The sequence below is a fragment of the Notamacropus eugenii genome, chromosome 6, assembly GCF_028372415.1.
Source record: "Notamacropus eugenii isolate mMacEug1 chromosome 6, mMacEug1.pri_v2, whole genome shotgun sequence".
NCBI classification, from domain to species: Eukaryota; Metazoa; Chordata; class Mammalia; order Diprotodontia; family Macropodidae; genus Notamacropus; species Notamacropus eugenii.
The window spans coordinates 260101290-260121881 of record NC_092877.1 but is presented as its reverse complement, the minus strand read 5'-3'; the positions used below and the strand labels follow the sequence as shown (position 1 = coordinate 260121881).

Sequence of the window (20592 nt, the reverse complement as noted above, 5' to 3'; positions counted from 1 at the left end):
ACATATAATAAGATACAATCAAGTGACAATATCCAAGAACTAGAGAGGGGAAATATACTGGCAAACATCAATGGAGGGAGAAGTAGAATCAATATTAACATTTGTGTATATTATAGATTACCTGAATAGAAGGAGGAATTAAATGAGAAGCTTGGGAATCAGAATGGAGGGGTAATTTGTAATGATGGGAGAATCTAACTTTCTGGACATTGGTTGAAACATAATTTGGTGAGGGAAATCAATTGGGAAACCATTGCAATAATTCTGAAATTTGAGGAAGGAAGGCACTAGTACCTGAGAATCTCAGGAAAGACTTGTAGAAAGACTTGTGGAGATGATGGATTACAGAGAAAAGACTGAACTACTCGAATCTTATTTTCCTTCTGTTTCCTCTGTCAAGGAGGATGATCTTCAGACTTAGAAAGATGAAACAAACATGGTTAATAGGGAGTTGATACCGCAAACAAATGAGGGAATGTTGAGAGAGCGCCTACCTTTATCCATCCAGGACAAACTACTTACTAGAGCACTTAAATTAGTCAAGCAAAACGCATTCATTAATCATTCAACATGTGTCAAGCACTGTGCTAAATGTTGGGAAGACAGAAGAAAAAGAACTTAAGGAGCTTATATTGTAACAAAGGAACTTGCATTCCAATGACGTAATTGATAAATATGTTAGCTGGCTTATTGCTGGATGATCCTTATAGAGAATGCCAAGGAAGTCAAGACTGAGATGAATTCCTCTAACTTGTTGGAAGCTGTTGTTTGGGCCCATACTTCTAAATCCTAATTTGGAGAATCTGAAATATGGCAAAGAGTGACTCCGCCATTGTTTGGACAGATGTGGAAATTTGTTTCTGTTTGTTGTATAACAGGAGTTAAACTGTAGCATTTTTCATGGAACTAAGCATGTCTTTTTGCCCCTTACCAATGGAAGCACATGATCTGTGCCTCCTTCCAAGCTAGTTTTTTGATCCTTTTGACTGGGGCTATCTCCAAAATGATTAGCCATTTAGTTAGATGGACTTGTCTATACTCAAGAGGCTAAGAGAAAAACTGAGGAGAAAGATTTTTTTTTCTCTCCCTTCCTTTTTTAGACTAGTTCTTTTTTAGATTCTCACTGAGGGAAAGAGGGATCTATTCATTTTTCAGACAAGGAAACTGAAGTTTTAGGGATACGAAGCCACTTGCCCAAGGTCATAAAGCTAATCAGACACAGGGAAGGACAGCCAGGAGCATCTGCAGGCCTTCAGCAAAAAATAACTCAACTTAGCAGCCTTTTTCTCCTATTGGGCACACTTGTCCACCCAACCCTAAGGGAAGAGACAAGGAATCACACTGTTCTTGAATGTTCTTGTTTTCCTGTGTGGTGTGGATATTAGTAAAGCTTTGGACCTTAAGGTGCAACAAGGTCCATAGGCCAACTAGGCTTTGGGGGAGCAGCTCTGATGTCCTTCTTCATCCACCCATCTGTGCATCTCCTTCATCCCCCAGTGTCTGGCATGCAAACAACCCAAGACTCCCAACTCTCCCACTTTGAACTGATGGTGGGGAAGACCTGTCTCTAGGCAAGAGGTGAAAAAGGCCTTGGATCCTCTACAAAAATTTCCAAGAAGAGTGAATGACTATCAGTCAGGAATCTAATAAAAGGCATATCTTCAGTAGGCAGGAGGTTAGACCTTTCCAATTTAATTCAATGGGAGGTGAGATGGGTATGAGTAGCTGTGGTTCTATTACTTATTAATAGAATTATCTGGGGCAGCAAGGTGGCCCAGTGAACAGATCACCAGTCCTGGAGTCAGGAGGACCTGAATTCAAATCCTGCCTTGGACACCAGACACTAGCTGTGTGACCTTGGGCAAATCATTTAACCCCAATTGCCTTGCCTTCCTCCTCCAAAAAAAAAAAAATACAATTATCTGTTTGTGAGAAATAACTTATAAAAACTTCCTGCCTGAAAGGGGACTTAATATGGAGACATTCATTCTGGAATTTCCTCTAAAAGTAAGAGAATTCTTCCTGGGGTTTTTGAGATCCCATTAAAATCTGTTATGCCACCCTGGGTTCTACAAATCTTGAGGTCTCAGAAAGAAATGAGGAATGGACAAGAACACGGAGGAATTTGAGATTTCCCTTCTTTTGGAAGGTGAAGAATGTACCTGTAGCTGATTGATCCCTGAGAATAAAAATTGAATGAGATTGGGTAGGGCTGCCTGAAGGGAAAGGATCTAAAAAAGAAAAAAAGTTCAGTCACAGAACAGAGCATTTCAATTCAATTTAAAAAACAGAAGAGCAGGACTAAGAAAGATTAAAATCTATTTCCCTGTTTTGGTTGCTGTCAAATGACATCACCATGAGAAAGTGAAGTTTCAGTGTGACTGGGAAGGCATGAGAACATTGTCCACTATCCAGAACCAGGGCAAGTGTGCCATCCTGAAACTGACGTACAATACTGTTGAGCATCTCTGGGCAGCCAAATTGTGACATCATTTTCCACAAGCCCTCACAACTAACAGTGTCAAAGGCCTTGGTCAGATCTACAAATGTTGTGAACAGACCTCTGCTCTGCTCCTGGCATTTCTCTTGGAGTTGTCAAGCACAAACTCCGTATCAAGTTTTCCTTGGCCCTTTCTTATATTTCCCTGTAGTTTTGCATGAAAGACCAAAGTCAGCTTTTACAACTTCCCCATTACTACTTTTTTAAAAATCTGTATATTTCTCTTCAGTGAAATTGCAACCAGGGCTGCGATTCCATTAGTAATAAAAGCTTCTCAAAAGGCCAAAGGATGGCTGTGTATTCCTTTCAGAGACCAGAGGTGCCAGGGAGAGAAGATCATGACCCATCTCCTTTCTGCAGGGAAATTGGGTGAGGGTAATCTACATAAAAGAAAAGGTATTGGCAAGGAGAAACCAGTAGGAGGAGCAGGATGTCTAGGTCTGCGGTTTCCCAAAGAGTAGAAAAGTGGAGTTTTGGGGTTGGTTCAGCAAACTCATGACTGTCCTATGATGAACTTGAGTGTCTGACTGTACTGCTGTGTATAACTATTACTTTAGAGATTTAAAAGTGTTCCAGCCAGACACATTTTGTTACAGACTTTATTTTATATTGCTTCGAGCTTTCCAATGTAGACTAAAAAGCTGGGAAAAAAATGAGAACTCAATTTACCATATTAGTTTCTCGCGCCCCATCCCCTCTCCCCTCCCCTTCCTTTCAGTTTGGGGAAACTAACCTGGCTTTGAATGTTTCAAAGTGATTGCAAGATCTGATTGTTTCAATAAGTTATTCTCAAAAAATGACCTCGTAGGCTACCAGGGTCTGTTTTGTGCAAGAAGTGTTGCAAGGGAGATGTCTTATTTCAAGCTGATCAGGATCATTTATTTTTATTTGTGATATTTATTTAAAAAAAAAAAAGCCAGACAGCCTCAAAGGACCGTAAATTTAAAGCTAATGGATCTGAAGAGATCATCCAATCCAAGGAGCTCATTTCACAGATAAGAAAACTGAGTCCCAGGGGAAAATGACCTCACTAGCTAGAGCCATTAAGTGATGGGAAGGGAGGTCGGCTTTTGTCCCCCAAGAGTATGCACCTCCATTCCCTTCTGTCCCCCAAGCCCAATCATTTCAGTGGAATAACCGTATTTCACAGCGATTCCAGGAAAAATATATCATCAGGCCCCTGGCACTTGAGCTGGTTGGCACTGTGCAAAAACACACTGGCTCTGGAGCTGGGGGCCTTGCATTCAAATGCTGCCCCGAACCCTCAGTTTCTCACTCAGCCTCGGTAAAGTGAAGACGGTGACGGGATTCTCCACGAGTCAGGGGCACCGCCCACGCCGAAAGGAAGCGCCGGGCACCTCCCACCACGCCCATCACGAGACAGCCTTGGCAAGGCCCAGACAGACAAGAGGTGTGTGGGAGGACCACGTGACAGAAACCCGCCAGACGGAGTGTGCGCCAACTGCTCCACGCATGCTCCGTCGCTTCGGAAACCTGGCAAATCCGTGAGGCCTTAGAAGCCCTGACTGTTAGGGGTGGTGGTGCTGGCAGCGCAGTGGGCATGGGGACGAGGACTTGGGCAGAAGGGAGAAAGGGCGGCGGCCTGGCACGCTGGGCCCTGGCGTTGCTCTGGCTGACGGTGGCCGCTGATTTGCCCTCCGCTTGGGGTAGCAGCAGTCCCTGGCTACGGCAGTGGCCGGTTCCGTACAGGTGAGTGCGCGTGCGTACAGGAGAGGCCCGGGGAAGGGGGGGGGGGGTCTGCGTCACGTGCGGCTGCGCGCGCATATCCTGGGTAGCTGGGGCTGCGTGCTGGGCTGTCTGTAACCCTGTATTTAAAAGATCCATAAGGTCTCAGGTTTTCTTCCTAGCTCCCCTGGCCCAGGGACCGGCTAGATGTGAGGAAAGGAAGACGGAAAAAAAGGCCAGAAAATGGAGCCTTTATTTCCTGAGCTTCTCTTCGCTCTCGACGCTAAAAAAAACCAGACACGTAACAGAGAGTAACAGCAGGGGTCTGTGCGGGACGCGCTTTGGAGGAACTCGGGTTTTCCTCCCTTGAGAAGTTCCCTGGCTGCTTAGGCGAAGGCTTCCCCAACTTCGGAGGAGACAGCCCGCTGCGTACGCGGGGTGGCGCTGAGGCTGGCGTGTGCGGGAAGCGCTCTCCGGCCTCTAAAGTGTGTGCGGAGAAGTCGATGGTCACGCGGGCGCAAGGGAGCGGCCGGCGCGGGGATCCCCCGGCGGCCCTCGGCGGCTTCCTTTGTGGCTTCCTGCGCTCCGTACGGGGTGACGGTACTGAGATACCGAGGCGGCCGCGCCCTGGGGGCGGGGCGTCGGGGTTGGGCTGGCTTTGGTGCGCTGGAGCAGGAGCGCGCGCGCAGACACGCACGCATACGCACACGTGCACGCGCGCGTTCCGTGTTGCGTGCCGCCACGTGGAGGGTGTTGGAGGCCGTGTTTGACATCAGTCACACAGTGCTGCGTACCCAGTGAAGTTGGAGGCGCCTGGAGGGGGATTGTGCATGAAGTCTCAAAGGTTCATTGACAAATGGAGACTTCGTAGGTCCCCTGCTCCGGTGGTGTCGAACTCCAACAGAAATGGAATAGATTTAGAAAGCCACACCCCAAACCCATAGTTAACGTCATGTTGTATTGCATTCTGATTTGTTTGTAAAACATTATCCCAGTTAAGTTTTCATCTGGTTCCTGCCACACTGGAGTTTTGTGGGCCTGTGAGTTTGATAAGTGTGACCCTTTTACACATTTGATTTTTCACTTTTTATATTGTTCTTATATGTTGTCAACTGGCATCAAGTGCCTAACAGGGTCAGGGTGTGTGTGCTAAATATGGATGATTCATGGCATGTTAGTACTGAAAGGAACTTAAGACATTTTTTAGTCCAAGGCTCGTCGTTTTGCGGATTAGAAAAGAGAGCCAGTAAGTAGGTGTAGGCCTCTTATTCATGTCTCTGAAAACAAAGCAGTTGGGTGTATGTGTATATGTATCATATATATATATATATGTATATGTCTATATCACAGCACACAAAACACCTGTGTCCCTAAATGAGGAGACAGAAACCCCATTAGGGAGAGCCAGGAAAGGGGATTTTCCAGGGAAGCAAACTGAATAAATTAGGGGGAGTAACATGTCCAAGATACAAGTCTCCCCCAGGAGATAAAATATCCCAAGTTGGGTACTTTAAGTGAAGGGGAAAAGGGATGAGGGTCAAGTCTCTTACATTTCAGTTTCTGGTACTTAGGACTCTTGTGATTTTATTGTTATTTAGGATCATAGATTTAAAGCTGGAAGTCACCTCAGTGATCATCTACTTCCACTTTCTCATTTTTCAGAGATACTAAGTGATAAAATAAGAATTCTAATTCACATCCTCCATAGCCAGATGATTCTCAAGCCAGCATTTTTTACGTTCTACCACATGAACGCTTCCTGAACCAATACACATCCTAATCCTTTGTCTCTTCAGAGTTGTCATACACAAGTTCATCTACTGATCAGGCTTCTGATGAGCCTCTAGTTTAGCTTGGCTGGTTGTGTGTGTGTGTATATCACAAGACTTATCTTAGCAGCTTGGTGTAGAGTGGACCAGGAGATAAGTATTGGGGGTTTTTTAAACCTAATGTTAATTAAGGATGTTAAGGTCACTATATTTGTTCTTAGAGACAGCATAGAATAAGGAAAGACCTGACCCAGAGTCAGGAAAATCAGCCTCTGACAACATCCTGGCTTTGTGACCCTACACAGGCAAGCTGCAGAGGAGGTATCACTGTGCTTTAGTATGGGAGAGGTGCTTAGTGGAACTCCCTAAATCTATGAACTGCAGGTGCAGTCCATTATTTGTTCTTGGTCTTACTTTCTGGGATCAGTCAGTCAGCAGCCATTTATTAAGTGCCAGGCACTGTGCTAAAGACTAGGAACATAAACAAAGGCAAAAACCTAGTCTCTGTCCTCTAGAAGTTTACATTCTAATAGGACAGAGTAAATTTTTTTTTCAGTTTCTACACTTTACTCAGAACAACCTTGTGAAGTTGGAGGTAGAGGCAGGGACCGAACCTCTGGTGTCACTGATATGTGGAACATTTCACTTAAGGAAATTTTACCTATCACTCAGGTCAGAACTTTTTCTGCAACATATAGTCTTTTATTCACTTTTTTAAAATTATTTTCTTCCCATTTTCCCTGCCCTTGTTGGGAAAACAAAATCCTTGTAACACAAATATATGATGAAGCAAAATAAATTCCATCATTGGCCATATCAAAAATGTTATGTCTCATTTTGTACCTTGAATTCATCATATCTCTGTCAGGAGTTGAGAAATTTGCTTCATCATCAGTCCTCTGGAATTGTGATTGGTCATTCTTTGAAACCTTAGAGAAGTCTTAGAGAGTTGACCATAAAACTGGAGGTAGATGGGAGGACATTATTATCCTCATTTTACACACTAAGAAAGTGTCAGATCAGCTATCAATGGTCACACAGCTATTATGAACCAGAGGTGGGATTCAAACCCTCATCTTCTGGCTCCCACATCCAGCATCCCATGGAGAGTAGATGGAATACCAGACTTGGAGTCAGGAAGACCTGACTTTGAATCCCTCCTCTAATACTGTCTGTATGACAGTCTGTATGATCACTGATTAAGTGTCTACCATGTGCCAGGCACTGTTAAGAATTTGGTCAAATTTAGCAAGTCACAACTTCTGAACCTCAGTTTTTCCATCTCTAAAATAGAGACACTAGATTGCTATGAAACTCAGAATCTATATAAAATTTTTTTTGCAAATGTTAAAGTACACTATCAGTGTTAATTATGTAATCTTTAGTGATAGGTTTTGTGGGGTAGTGGACAGAGTGCTGGACTTGGAGTCACAAAGACCTGGGTTCCTGTCTAGTCCTTTCTATTTAGTAACTGTGTCACTATGGGCAAGCCACTTAAACCTCTCATAGACCATAAATAGGTTGCCATCTGCCTTTTTTGCAGGAGCTTCCTCTCACAAAAATCATCCATTTTTGAAGTATTGACAGTAGTTAGCAGTCTTATTTTAAAAAATCCATAAAAAACATGTTCAGATAATCTAAAAAAAGTTATAAGGAAAATATTTTGGAAAGCTTAAAGTGCTGTATAGATTTTTTATTGTTACTTGTACAACAAACATCTAATGATTCCATGCTCATTATCCTGTTGTATAAATAAAAAGGGCTTCTCTTTAAACATGGCGTAGAACAGGAAGAAATAATGATGAAGATTGTATTTATAGGCTCTTATATAAAAAGTGTATTCACTATAGGCTTGAAGGTCAAATTTCCCTCAAATTCTTATGTTGAACAAAGTGAGCAATGGTGTTGGAATAATTATGTGTTATTTAGCTTATATTATGGCTATATTAGCTAGCTTATATTATAGCTTATTATAATAATTACATGTTAAGCTACATAAATTTGGTTGGCACTAAAAAAAAACCCTACTATAGGGACATTATTGGAGATTATACATACTTTCCCCTTATTTCCCTTAAAGAAATCAGACAAAATTTAAGAGTGACCTGAGAGTGGGTGGAAATAAGAGCTTTTTTAAAATATATAATTAGGGGAAAGTATGAATTTATCAAGATGTTTTTGTCATTTTGGTATTATAACAGTTTTGCTCATTGTTTACATTCTCTTGGCATTTTATGATTACCAAATCCTTTTAAGTGTTGCCTTATCCGACTCTCATAACAGCGCTGTGACAAAGACAGTGTAAATGTCCCTATTTTACAGTTAAGGAAGTTGAGGCTGAGTAATTAAATGAGCTGCCCAGGATCACATAGCTGGAGGTGTGATTGGAACCCCAGATCATTTAACCCCTACAGGCCTCAATTCCCTCAGAGAGAAGGTTGAATAGCTTACCTAAAATGAGTTTTAAATGGAATTCACATACTTAAATGTATAAGTTGATCATTTTTTTCCTTCATGAAGGCGTTTTGAATTCCGTCCTACGCCAGATCCTTATTGTCAAGCTCAGTATACTTTCTGCCCAACTGGTTCTCCTATCCCAGTTATGAAGGATGATGATGTCCTAGAAGTCTTTCGATTACAAGCCCCAGTATGGGAATTTAAATATGGTGATCTCCTGGGACATTTGGTAAGAATGGATCTTTGTTTGTTATAGCTCTGAATTGTTCATTGCAGTTTGATTTTGGGGAAAACCAGTTAAATTGGGGGGGGGGGGGGGTGTACACACTGATGCATATATACATATGCACATGTCCACCTAAATTCTTATTTACATATATGTGTGGGTATACATAAATATGTTTATATGATCTTTATATTGATTCCATTTAGGACAGTTACACAAAGAAGTAAAAAGTTGTGAATCAGAATATTATCAAATTAATCATTTTGATAGCACCAAACATTTTAACTTTTATAGCCTTTTTTAAAACATCCTAACAAATTATGGTTAAACTCAGTTATTAACCTTATTTTGAATAATTTAACAGGAGCATTAATGTTACGGTCAACAAAATAAACTGTACTAGTTCCAAGACATTTATTTAAGCTTTAGCATTTCTAGTGTACTCTAACAGGATGTACATTAGATGTCATTTTAAGTACCCTGGGTTTTGTATATTTATGGTACTTAAATATCTTTGAAGTATTTCTTAATGTGTTGAAGTATAGGGCATTTTAAGCAATTTTCTATTAATCCAGCAAGTAGGGTACTTTCCTACTGGGAGCTGGAGATATCAAGGCAAGAAACAGCATCACAGGCAGAATTTTATCTTGCAATTTATTCTTTCTTCTTTTCTAGTCCTTCCCATTTACTTTTTGTGTCGTAAGATTGGGGGAGTGGGAAGTAGGGAGAGGAAAAGAAGAGGAGGTCCAGAGGAATAGTACTTGGTAGGAACTTATGAAATTTTAGTGACTGTTGTATTTATAGGCTCTCATATTATATGAAAAATATAATTACTATAGTCTTGAAGGTCAAATTTCTCTGATGTTCTTATTGTTGCATAAAGTGACTAAAGGTGTTGAAATAATTATCTTATTAGCTACATAAATTGAGTTAGCATGATTTTTTAAAAAAATCCTAAGAAAATGACTGGTCAAAAACAAGACCAAAATTTTCCCAGTCTTCTACACAGTACCACCTAATGAGAATTTTTATTTAAGTCTCTGGTGGAAAGGGGAGTAAGTTTTCTAGGTCAGGCATTTGAGTCAAGGAATTGATGTATTGTTGGCTGGCTTCACCTCCCACTTCTAGATCAACTAGCCACCACCAACTAGTATTAAATGCCTACTAGGGCTTGCACTGGAGATACAAGTACAAAGAATGAAAGAAACCCTACTTTCAAGAAACTTGCATTGTTTTTAAAATCTATGCTACTGCATCAGGGTACTTAGTCTAAGAAATCTCTTTTTGGATTATCCACATTACTTAAGCCCCAACAAAAAATAAAGATTGAGAACATTTGAAGGACACTATGAAGACCTTAATATTTTCCAGTATGTCCTTTAAAACTATCATAGGTGAATCATCTAAACCAAGGTTATAACTATCATGATGTAATTATCAGCAGTGAAAATAATTGGAAAACAGAACTTCTGTAGGTTTTTGCTTTCCTGTAGTCACATAAAGTAGGAGTACAGCACTGGTTATTTCTCCATCTCTCAACCTGGACCCACTATTCTCTAAGTTGGAAGAGAGCCACTGCATCACTGCTCCCCACTAAAGATAAGTGCTCAGTTATTAATAGCCCTGTCCAGAAGTAGTATCATGTATAGAGGGTAGGGTTAAAGCGAGGGAACAAAAGACCCATAGCTTGGAGAGCAAGAATGAGAATGTGCAGAAGTAAGTGAAACTTGCAGATAGTTCATGGCCCAAGTGCCTTGGCCAGTCACTTTTATTAAGGGCCTATGATATGTGTAATGCTTTTTCTAGGTATTGGAGATATTTTTCAAGGAACTTATATTCTACTAGGGAGTGACAGAACATGTATACAGATAAGTCAGTCAGTATAGCATTAGTAGAAAGGGAGGGAGGGGAGAGGGAAGGAGGTGAAATAAGTAAGTAGTATTTGAGAAAGAAGTGTCTCTTGGGCACAGGAAAGCCTATAAAGGTGCTGAGATAGGAGATGGAATGAATAGTTCAAGTAGCAGCTTTTGGCTTGGCTGAAATGTGGACTCTGTGGAAGGCAATGTGAAATTTCTAAAAAAGATGGATTGGAGACAAGTTTTCAATGCCTGGTTGAATGAGTCTGTGATTTAACAAAGATTGTTTAGCAAGGGAATGACACGCTCAGACTTACACAGTGGGAAAATTATTCAAGCAGCTGTCTGGAGAATGGATTAAAATGGAGAGGCTAGAAGGGCAGAGGTCAATCTGAAGGTTTTTTCAGTAGGCAAGGCCTAAGTTGGCATAGTATTTTATTAGTGATGCTAAAAGATATGGATACGAAAAGTATTCTGAAGGTACAACTGACAAGGTTTGGATGCTGGTTAGGTATAGTCATTGAGGAAGTAAGGCTCTAAGGTTGCAACCAAAAGGGTGATGGATACCCCCAACAGAAATAAGAGAAGTTTAAAGGCAAGATAGTTTAATGGAGAAAAATCATAACTTCCATTTTGAACCTTTGACACATTAAATTTGGAATGTAAGTACCTCAAAGGAAGGGGTTGTTTTGTTTTCTTTGATATTTTTGTCCCTTTACCTATAGAATAGGTTCTTAATAAATAATTGGTATTGGATTTGAGATTTTGATGGCATGTTTTAGTGGATATATGTAACAAACTGGTAGCTACAGATCCAGGAAAGGAGTTCAGAAGAAAAATTAAGATTAGATTTATAGATTTGGGAGTCTTTTCTGTAGAAATGGATATTTGAATATGTGGGGAGTGTAGATCACCAGTGGGTTATTAAAGAGCCCAGAACAAAAGTTTTCAGGGATACCCAAGCTTAGAATACAGGGGATAGATTCTCATTCTGCAACTATTTTTTGTATGATATTATTTTTACACAGAATATTATGCATGATGCTATTGGATTCAGAAATACTTTGACAGGCAAGAACTACACCATGGAATGGTATGAACTTTTCCAACTTGGAAACTGCACATTTCCTCATCTCCGACCTGAAATGAATGCACCATTCTGGTGTAACCAGGGAGCTGCCTGTTTTTTTGAAGGTATTGATGATATTCACTGGAAAGAAAATGGGACCTTGGTTCTGATAGCAACCATATCAGGTAGGTTTTGAAAGAAAATATGATAGCATTTGGCTGACAGCATAAACATACAGATGTTAAAACCATCTTTCATTAAGAAGAGTTCATTATTTTTCCTCATAGTTTTAGAAGCCATCTGTAAAATACATTATTGGAACCACAAACTCTTAAACCAAAATATTATTTATATAGTATATTGCCTATTACCAGTGGAAATTAATGGAAAATTATGACTCAGTACACTCACATTGTAAAAATTTAGTGAAAATGGGTGAATTGTTTATAGTATTATGCTTGAGTCTCTGGAATGCTTTATACTTCCTATATATGGTATTAGTAAAAATTAGACAGATGCCTTGGAAAGAATTGGATTAGGGCTTTTGTAAATGAGCAAAGCTTCCTGTTAAGCTGTTTTAAAATGGTAAAACAGATGTTATATTAAGAAAGCAGCATTCTTAAAGAGTCAGTTCTCTTCTGAATGCCTCTAAATTTCAAATCCATAAAGCATTACTATGAAGTAATAATAGTGTTATTTTGATCAGTGTTTAATATTGAATGTCTATCATGACAACTATACTGGGAAGCAGAAAACCTTAGCTTTGATGGCCTGGGCTGGTTCTTATTCATGAGATCTTTGAAGCAGGAGTACATAATGGATATGTGACAGTTTATAGTGTGGCATCTGCTGCACATAGAGGTGTGCTTCTGATGTGTGTATGAGACATTAATGTATATGAAGACCGTTTTCCCCAGCCTATGAATATGCAAGGTCTTAATGTTTTCCTTCCCTTTTCTGACCCTGGGGTGAGGTAAATCCAAACTGTAAGACTGTTTGTTTGATTGGACTCAGAGAACTTGGGTTTTAATCTTGGCCACAAAAACTGAATAACTTCACTTTCCTGAGCCTGTTTCTTTTATAAAATGAGTAGGTTAGATTAGGTTCCCTCAAGCGCCTCTTCCAATTCCAGTTTTTAATATGTATGATGCAATATGATTACAAGTCTAGGTTCCACAATTCTGAATGTTAATTTTACATTCTTCTTTTCTAAGTAGGGAGAGCAAAATCCCAAATTGAGAGTCAGTGTACCCAAGTGAAATAGTAAATCACTCTCTGAAGGAATTTTATATTTAGTCACACAGTCCACCCTTCTTTCAGAATATCCTACCTGACCAAGTCAGGCTTATAAAATGTCTTAAAATGTCCAGGATCACGAAAAAGGTGCAAAGATAGCTAAATGGAATTAGCTCCTGGATATAATGTTTTCTCATAGTTAATGATGTCCTTGAATAAAAGAAACACAGGCTGGGTTTAGGAACTCCAGTAGAAATTCAACAGAGCCTGTAAGTTCTTTTTTGGCAACATTAATTCAGAATTGATCCTAGTAAAGATCCAGTGCTGTTAAAGATAGTTTTAAAAAAAAGGTAGAGCTTTGCATCAAACCATTTTTATAAATGTAACTATTCATATAGAATTGGTTAAATCTCCCTTCTTCACAACATCTCATTCGTTATCATCTTTCCTGACATCTCTTTTACTTTTTCTGCCTTCTACTTTGTCATTCATATAATTGCCAGTTTTTTTTCTAATTGGTGCTATTTAATAATAACTTTCAGGAAGAAGTGCTTCAGTTTTTTGTGAACTTTTATAACTTAAAAAACCTGATAAATGAAATCCTGCTATGAAATCCATACATTTTAATTTATTCATGTCTGCTGATAAACATATTTGTTTGTAAATAAGATTTAATTATAAATCTTTTTTTAATAGGAAAAATATTTAACCAAATGGCAAATTGGGTAAAACGGGATAATGAAACAGGTATTTATTATGAGACATGGACCGTCCAAGCCAGTCCAGAAAAAGAGTCGACAACGTGGTTTGAATCTTATGACTGTTCCAAATTTGTATTAAGAACATATGAGAAGTTGGCTGAACTTGGGGCCAAATTTAAGAAGATAGAAACCAATTATACCAGAATATTCCTCTACAGTGGAGAACCTACATATGTGGGAAATGAAACATCAATTTTTGGACCTGGAGGAAACAAGACTCTTGCTACAGCTATAAAGAGATTTTATTACCTATTTAGACCTCATTTGTCAGCTAAAGATTTTTTGTTAAGTCTTGGGAAAATTTTTGATACAGTGCTTATCCATAGGCAATTTTATTTGTTTTATAATTTTGAATATTGGTTTTTACCTATGAAGTTTCCCTTTATAAAGATAACATATGAAGAAATTCCTTTACCAAACAAAACACTGGTTTCTAAAACATTGGAACTTTGAGGAGGGAAATATCAGTATGTCTTCTTGGGTATTCAGGGAGTGATTTGATCCTATTATGGATCATTTAGACCTCTTTATTCTTCTTTCCTTGGTTTTTAAGGGTTAAGGAGTTGAAACTCCACATTCATCTGTTAACATCTCATGGGAGCTGGGTAGGGACATGTTAATATGGTATTATACTAGCAAAAGTTAGCCTCTTGGATTATCTGGATTTCAAAGCTACATTAACATGGAAAGAGAATCACAGTAGGTAGGGTTAATATCAACAAGACTGTGTTATGGTGCCTTACATTCAGCAGGTGCTTAACATTTGAGTTAAATTATATATAACTACAGTACAAAGGTAACATCTGTTTTGTTCTTCATGCCACTTAAAGACCTTTAAGTATTATTCTGTCTTGTAATAGTTTTAGAGTGCTTTGGATTTAGGTGTCTTGTATGAGTTCTACTGGAATTGCTAACACTTTATTTTTCTCTTAAACATGGGAGATGTGAAAGTTTTTCCTTTCCATGACAAAGTGCACATTTTTCTCTCACCCACATACTGTGAGCTTCAGAATTTCCTGGGGTTTGCAAAATAGATTTTGAACTGAGTACATATAGTGCTTCATGTCATTAAGCATCTGGATACCCTTGGGCACACTTAATCCTTAAACACTTTACTAGTTTTATTTTCCCCCTCACTTATTAGCAGTGATATGTAGGATAAATAACAATGTTTTTGTTTATATGTTGTATTTTACTGTCTACTGAAGTATTGTATTCCTCAGATATAGAGGCAAGTCTATACTTGACATCTTTTCTTATCACCAATCCACTGGTGCCAAAAATTGTATTTTTTAATCCTTTATCTTGCTCATCAATCAATTTTATACATAGCCAGTTTTTTAAAAAGTATCCTTGTTAAAAGGATGACTATATTGGAAAGGTATTCCACTAGGGGACAAGTGTAACATTTATACACATTTTTTTTTTAATCAAATGGCACATGTGAAGGGGACAATCTACTCTGGGAACATGGTCAAACAAAAAGCAGGGAACTGCTAGCTCTAAGTAAAGGCATTTGTATTAATTACAAGTTAACATTGTTAATTAAGCATGTTTAGATGCAATGGTGATATTGCCAAAATCAGGAATATTATGTATCATCTTATAACACTTCATGTGATATAAGCTTCTATATAGTATATATGGAAGTTGACAATGGAAGGCTTATCATTCATATAAATGAATCTTAGTTATTAATTTTTGAATCTTAATTTTATTTCAAATTAAATTATAATAGGCAATAAGAAATAGTGTGAAGGAAGGTCACACTGAAGAAAGTCTTAAGTAGTAGCCAGAAAATAACTTAGATGCATCAGTCATGTGCCCCTTAACATATTGGGAACTACTGTATTTAATATTCTGTAGGTATTATTTGCAAGACATTTGCAAATTCATAATTAGAGACTGCCTGTTAACTCTGAGATGCTGTTGTTGTGAAGACTGGAGCCATCATTTAATCATTTTTTAGATTGAAAATTTAACTGTTTAAAAAATATATAATCTTGAAGAAATTTTTTTAAAAAAGAATGCTATTTTATGAATTCTGTTCTGTAGCATTCATTCTGTTCCAAGGTTTGGTAAGTGTACTTCCTTAAGAGGCTTTTGCTTAGAATGTTACACATACTTGAAAGAATACAACCAAAACAAGTTAAAATGCCATAAGGACTATTAGTTCTTTTACCTGCTTCTTCCAAAAGGAAGGAAAAAAAATATAGCTTTAAAATGCCTCAACAAAGCTTATTCATTGCTCTATTGTGCTACTACAATGAAATCTTAATCTTCGGGAAATGGACCTTTAAGCAGTCAGCTGTGGGGTTGTTTGGTTGGTTTATAACATAACATATCCTGCATTAGTGGTAGTGTGTATCATGTTATTTCAGTGGTAACAAATCCTGCATAAGTGGTAATGGGTACCATTATCTCAGTGGGCTGACGGTCCTGCTAAGTAATAAAACTGTGAGAGAAAAAGATCTCCACATAGATTGAGCACACGCAAAGTAGGTGCAACCTGATTTGACAAATTCAACCACTTCTCTTTCTCTTCTCCCAAGCTGGGAACAAGTAAATGTCTTTTTCTCTCCTTAGAAAGAAAAGGATAATACTTATTTACATTTGATTGATGTGCAATACCTTACTATGAGTGCATTCCATTCAAAGTGATTAAAATCAAGTAATTAGTTCATAAAACCTTTTTTCTCGCTGTAAAATTAATGAGCCCTATTAAATTAATTTTAGGTGCTAGCAAGTGGGGGATACATTTTGCAGATATTAAGTCCTTCATAATTATTATATCTATAAGGATAGTTGTAAAGGTCCATCTGCAGTTTTTGGTGAGATGTTGGGAGATACAGCATAAGTCGCAATTTGGATAGATTTTTCTTCTAGTGTGGCATCCCACACCCAAGCCCTAATAGAAAAGGTGAAAATTCACTAGATTAGAAGTCTGGAGTCCTGTATCCAAATCTTGTTCTACTTATCCTACTATGACATTGGATAAGTTATAAATGGTTTGCACTTCAATTTCCTCATATATAAAATAATGCAGAAGTGTGTTGCTTCTGAAATACATGGTGAACTACCACTTATGGTGGATTAGTTAAGTTACCAAAATAAAATAAAACCTGAAACACACAGCTGCCTTTGTTATAAAAAGCTCCTTTCTGGAAAATATGAAATTTTACTGTAGTAGCAAAATAAAAGTATTAGATTTCATAAGGCCTTTAAAAACTGCAATGAAGATGAATAGAAGCATTGCTAAGTGAGAAAGGTTAACTGATAGAAATTTTAGGAATGATTTTAATAATACTTTATACATAAAAATCTTCTCACAGGTCAAATTGACTATTCTCTTTCTCTAGTTCCCCTAAAAACCTCCAAAAAGAAAATAAATACAGATTGAAGGATTTTTTTTTGTTATTATAATCATGCGTAATGGAAATCTTTACAACTGGAGATAAGACTAACAAGTTTGCAATGTTTTAAAAGTATAGGCTGGGAAGGTGAGAAAGGCAAAATTAATCTTTTAAAGGTACTTCTTACTAATCATTTTATTTATAGTTCGTTTCTCTGCTTAGACGTTGAATGCAGTATTAATCTTCACCATTGTCTTTCATACTTCTGTGGGTCCGTTGTCAATAAATATTTTCAAAAATAAGAAATTTTTCTTAAACAAAATTTTGTATTCATATTAAACTGAGCACACATCAAATAAAATTTCTCCAAACCAAAGCCTTATTGAAACTGAGTCTAATTTGAGTTTTAAAGTCAGAAAATAATTTTTAAATGCTTCTATAACTGTTTGATTATGGTAGTACGCCAGAATTAAAAACTATCTATTTTCAAATAGAAGTATTGAGCATATAAAGTATAAGTAAAAATTAATCTTAAATGTTATGCATATTTTTATATATTGAAATTATTTCAAACATTATATAAATCAACTTTTACAAAATAAAAACTTCCAAATAGAGCTTTGGTTATTAGAATTTGTTTTGTCAAATCCATTTACTAAAGATGTTCAAGGAGATCTACACCTTCATTAAAATACCACAAGTATTTAACTCTCATTTCTGTTAAAAGTCAAGCTTACGAAGGGGTGTGTGTGTGTTTGTGTGCATGCGAAATAACCACTAGCATTCACTTGTTATTTTTAAATTTGGGCTATTATATTGTTTCTGCTTATTCACATATGGCTGAAGATTAAGTTCTCATTTCAAAATCCTAACACAAATCAAAATTATTTAGATCGTAAACTGCTCTATTAAATACACAGTCTTATTTTGAAATAGATAAAATTTATAAACAGCACCCACAACTGCTTGAAATAAACTGTTTCTGAAACACTGAAGTAATTTCAAGCATCAATTTATACTATCAAGAATAAATTACTTTTTAAAAGTGGATGGTTAGTCTCCTTCCGATTTCTCTCAAAAAGGGAAATATTTAGCATTAGTTCCCAGAACCAAAGTTTATATAAAGACTAAGAAATTCAGATGTTTGAAGATAAAGCTTGATATTTTTATGAACAGTATACCATTACCTTTGTATAGCTGGAGTTTATATAAAGACTAGGAAATTCAGATGTTTGAAGATAAAAACAATATATACCATTACCTTTGTATAGCTGGAGGCAACCTAAAATGACACAATTTTAAAGGGACAAAAAATTCACTTAGAAAATACTCATTTAACTAATGTGATTGCTAATTACAAGAACCTACTGAAACTTTTCTCTTAAAATTGTTCTATCCACTTAGCAACATTCACTCAAAAAATAATTATAAACTTAAATATGCCTTTTAAATTTATTACAGCTCACCCTACAAATATACATTTGGAGCTTCACGTATGATTAATAAAAACCAAAATATGTTACACAATTTAACTATACAATGCCTAAAAGAAAAATAAGCCACCATTAAGACTCACTACAATCTGATAATTTTTCATACAATTTATAAACATTTTAGAGTTTACTTTAAATTATAATTTTGATTTGGCTTTTTAAATAGTTTGCCATTATGAATTTTGGTTACATTATAACCTCAAAACTATTTTAAACAATATACAAAGACCAAAGAAAATTGGTTAACATTCCTTACTTCACATAAAAATGCCTCAAGTGCAATTTACAGAATAACATATTACAGGATAGACTTTATAAGGTTAGTAGAATACAAAGCAATTTTCAAAATGTAAATCAAATGCTTTTCCTTATACTCTGTACATTTTGCCCTGTGGTAGTTTGATCTTGGCTCTAATTTGTGTTCTTATACAACAGCCACTTTGTTAAATTTACCATTTGCTTAACAAGTGCATACATATTTTCCCCCAAGAAACATGTACAATAAGAAAAAACTGGGCTATGTAAAACCTGAAAATTTGGCCAATCTTTATGAGCAAAACATACCTACACCCATATCTGATAAACCTTATCTTCCTGAGCTATATTTGACACCTTATAACAGGTGTATGAAGACCCTAAAAATTGTCAAATTTACATTTTAAAAAACTGCATAGAGAACAAAACATCTTTGAAAATCTATTACTACTTGGATTTCATAATCTGTAGTAAACAAGTTTCTCAGACTTAACATGTTTAAACTTTAAAATTGCTAATTATTCTTATATTTGAACCACTACCAATTTTTCTACTGATACTTGAGTGCTACTGGGCTAAAGAAACAGATTTTTCTGACCAAACCTGACCCCTGGATCTTCCATATTACAATCCATATTTAAGCCTGTTTATTAATCACTGACTGCAAATATCAAATTTCTATGCCACAGTCATATAATTATATGAAAACTACATTAAATAAGCTTTTTTTTCTTTTTTACAATATGGTATGCTCAAATTTAAGGTGCTTTTAAAATTGCCTTTTGGCATAACGTCTTTACCAAGTGGGCATCATGTCTGGAAACCAAACTCTACCAAGATGTTTTGATACTTCCCAGTGAATCTGCTCCAAACTATACTTCTGGTCGGGAATTAGTACTTCTTCCATAATGGATAGTTGAGAGAGACGGCCACCACACAACTTCACAAACTCAACAAAGGCACTGCAAGAGACTTCACATTCACCTAGTCCAATAGCTGACAAATTTTTGCAACGTTCAGCAATGCGAATTAATTCCTCATCCAGTGGTCGTAATCCGTTAGCACACACTACTAGTTCAACTAAACGAGGGCATGTCATTCCAACACGGCCGAGCACATCTTTACTTACTGATCTGCCAAAATAAAGATGGGTGGCAGGAATTTCATAACGAAAGAATGGGTCAAATTCTTCTTCATACAAAAAAAAATACATCACTAAATTTACTTTAGGTGAATGTCTAACAAAAGCATCCCAGCTGCTCTTTTGAATTGTATGGAAGTGTGTCTGTCCTGGATTTTCACTGACTACATCAATGCGCAAGTGTTCTAATCTGACATGTTTCTCAGAAGACAAAGCAAGAAGTAGCTCATCACTTAAGAGGTGGTAGTTCAAGGCCAGTTCACGTAAGCCATGACATTGGTCAGCCACACAAAGGATACCTTGGAAAAGAAAACAAATTCAGCCAATTCACAACCAAAATTGTACTTTTTGTAATGACTTAATTACAACTTTAAAGATTATAAGACAGATCTACAATACTTTAATGCAGTTTTAATGGGGCACCGCATGGTGTAGTGGAAAAATCACTGAACTTGGAAAGATCTGGGTTCAAATCCCAGCTTGTTCACTCACTAGTTATAATTACTTTGGCCTACCTGGTCTTTAACTTCTGTGACTTTCAGTTTTCTAATGTATAAATTGGGACTAACAAGAATTGCTCTACCTAACTCATATTACAGTAGTTGCCATGAACAAATGAGACAGCATATATAAAGTAACCCCTAAAGCGCTATTTGTATATCTCATGGCAAAAAAAGAAAAAGACAAGCTCCATATACACTAAAATATTTATAGTAGTAGTTTTTTGCAGTAGCAAAGAATTAGAGCAAAGTAGGTATCCATGAATTGGGGAAAGGCTAAACAAACTGTG

General features: G+C 37.1%; 2 protein-coding genes across 6 annotated transcripts in view; one reads left to right on the top strand and one right to left on the bottom strand.

Annotated features, from left to right (window-relative positions):
* The window catches only part of FBXL3 (F-box and leucine rich repeat protein 3), a 67667-nt gene that overhangs the window by 14132 nt on the left and 32943 nt on the right, over window positions 1-20592 (bottom strand). For 3 of the 5 annotated variants that reach the window (XM_072622204.1, XM_072622205.1, XM_072622206.1), the window contains one exon: window positions 18352-20101. The exons of the other annotated variants lie outside the window; for them this stretch is intronic. In XM_072622204.1, coding sequence (XP_072478305.1) covers window positions 19458-20101 — 644 coding nt within the window. In that variant the 3' untranslated portion in view covers window positions 18352-19457. Of the gene's footprint in view, window positions 1-18351; window positions 20102-20592 lie in introns of those variants that run through there. 5 annotated transcript variants of the gene reach the window in all.
* CLN5 (CLN5 intracellular trafficking protein) lies at window positions 2227-17530 on the top strand. The gene is made up of 4 exons (XM_072622209.1): window positions 2227-4210; window positions 8476-8641; window positions 11523-11748; window positions 13496-17530. Exons 1-4 carry the CDS (start codon window positions 4062-4064, stop codon window positions 14011-14013), a joined length of 1059 nt encoding a protein of 352 aa, XP_072478310.1. The 5' UTR covers window positions 2227-4061; the 3' UTR covers window positions 14014-17530.

Coding starts and splice junctions, on each gene's coding strand:
- CLN5 (XM_072622209.1), top strand. CDS start 4,062: ATGGGGACGAGGACTTGGGCAGAAGGGAGAAAGGGCGGCGGCCTGGCA. Junction 8,642..11,522: donor GTGATCTCCTGGGACATTTG/GTAAGAATGGAT, acceptor ATTTTTACACAG/AATATTATGCATGATGCTAT. Junction 11,749..13,495: donor TCTGATAGCAACCATATCAG/GTAGGTTTTGAA, acceptor TTTTTTTAATAG/GAAAAATATTTAACCAAATG.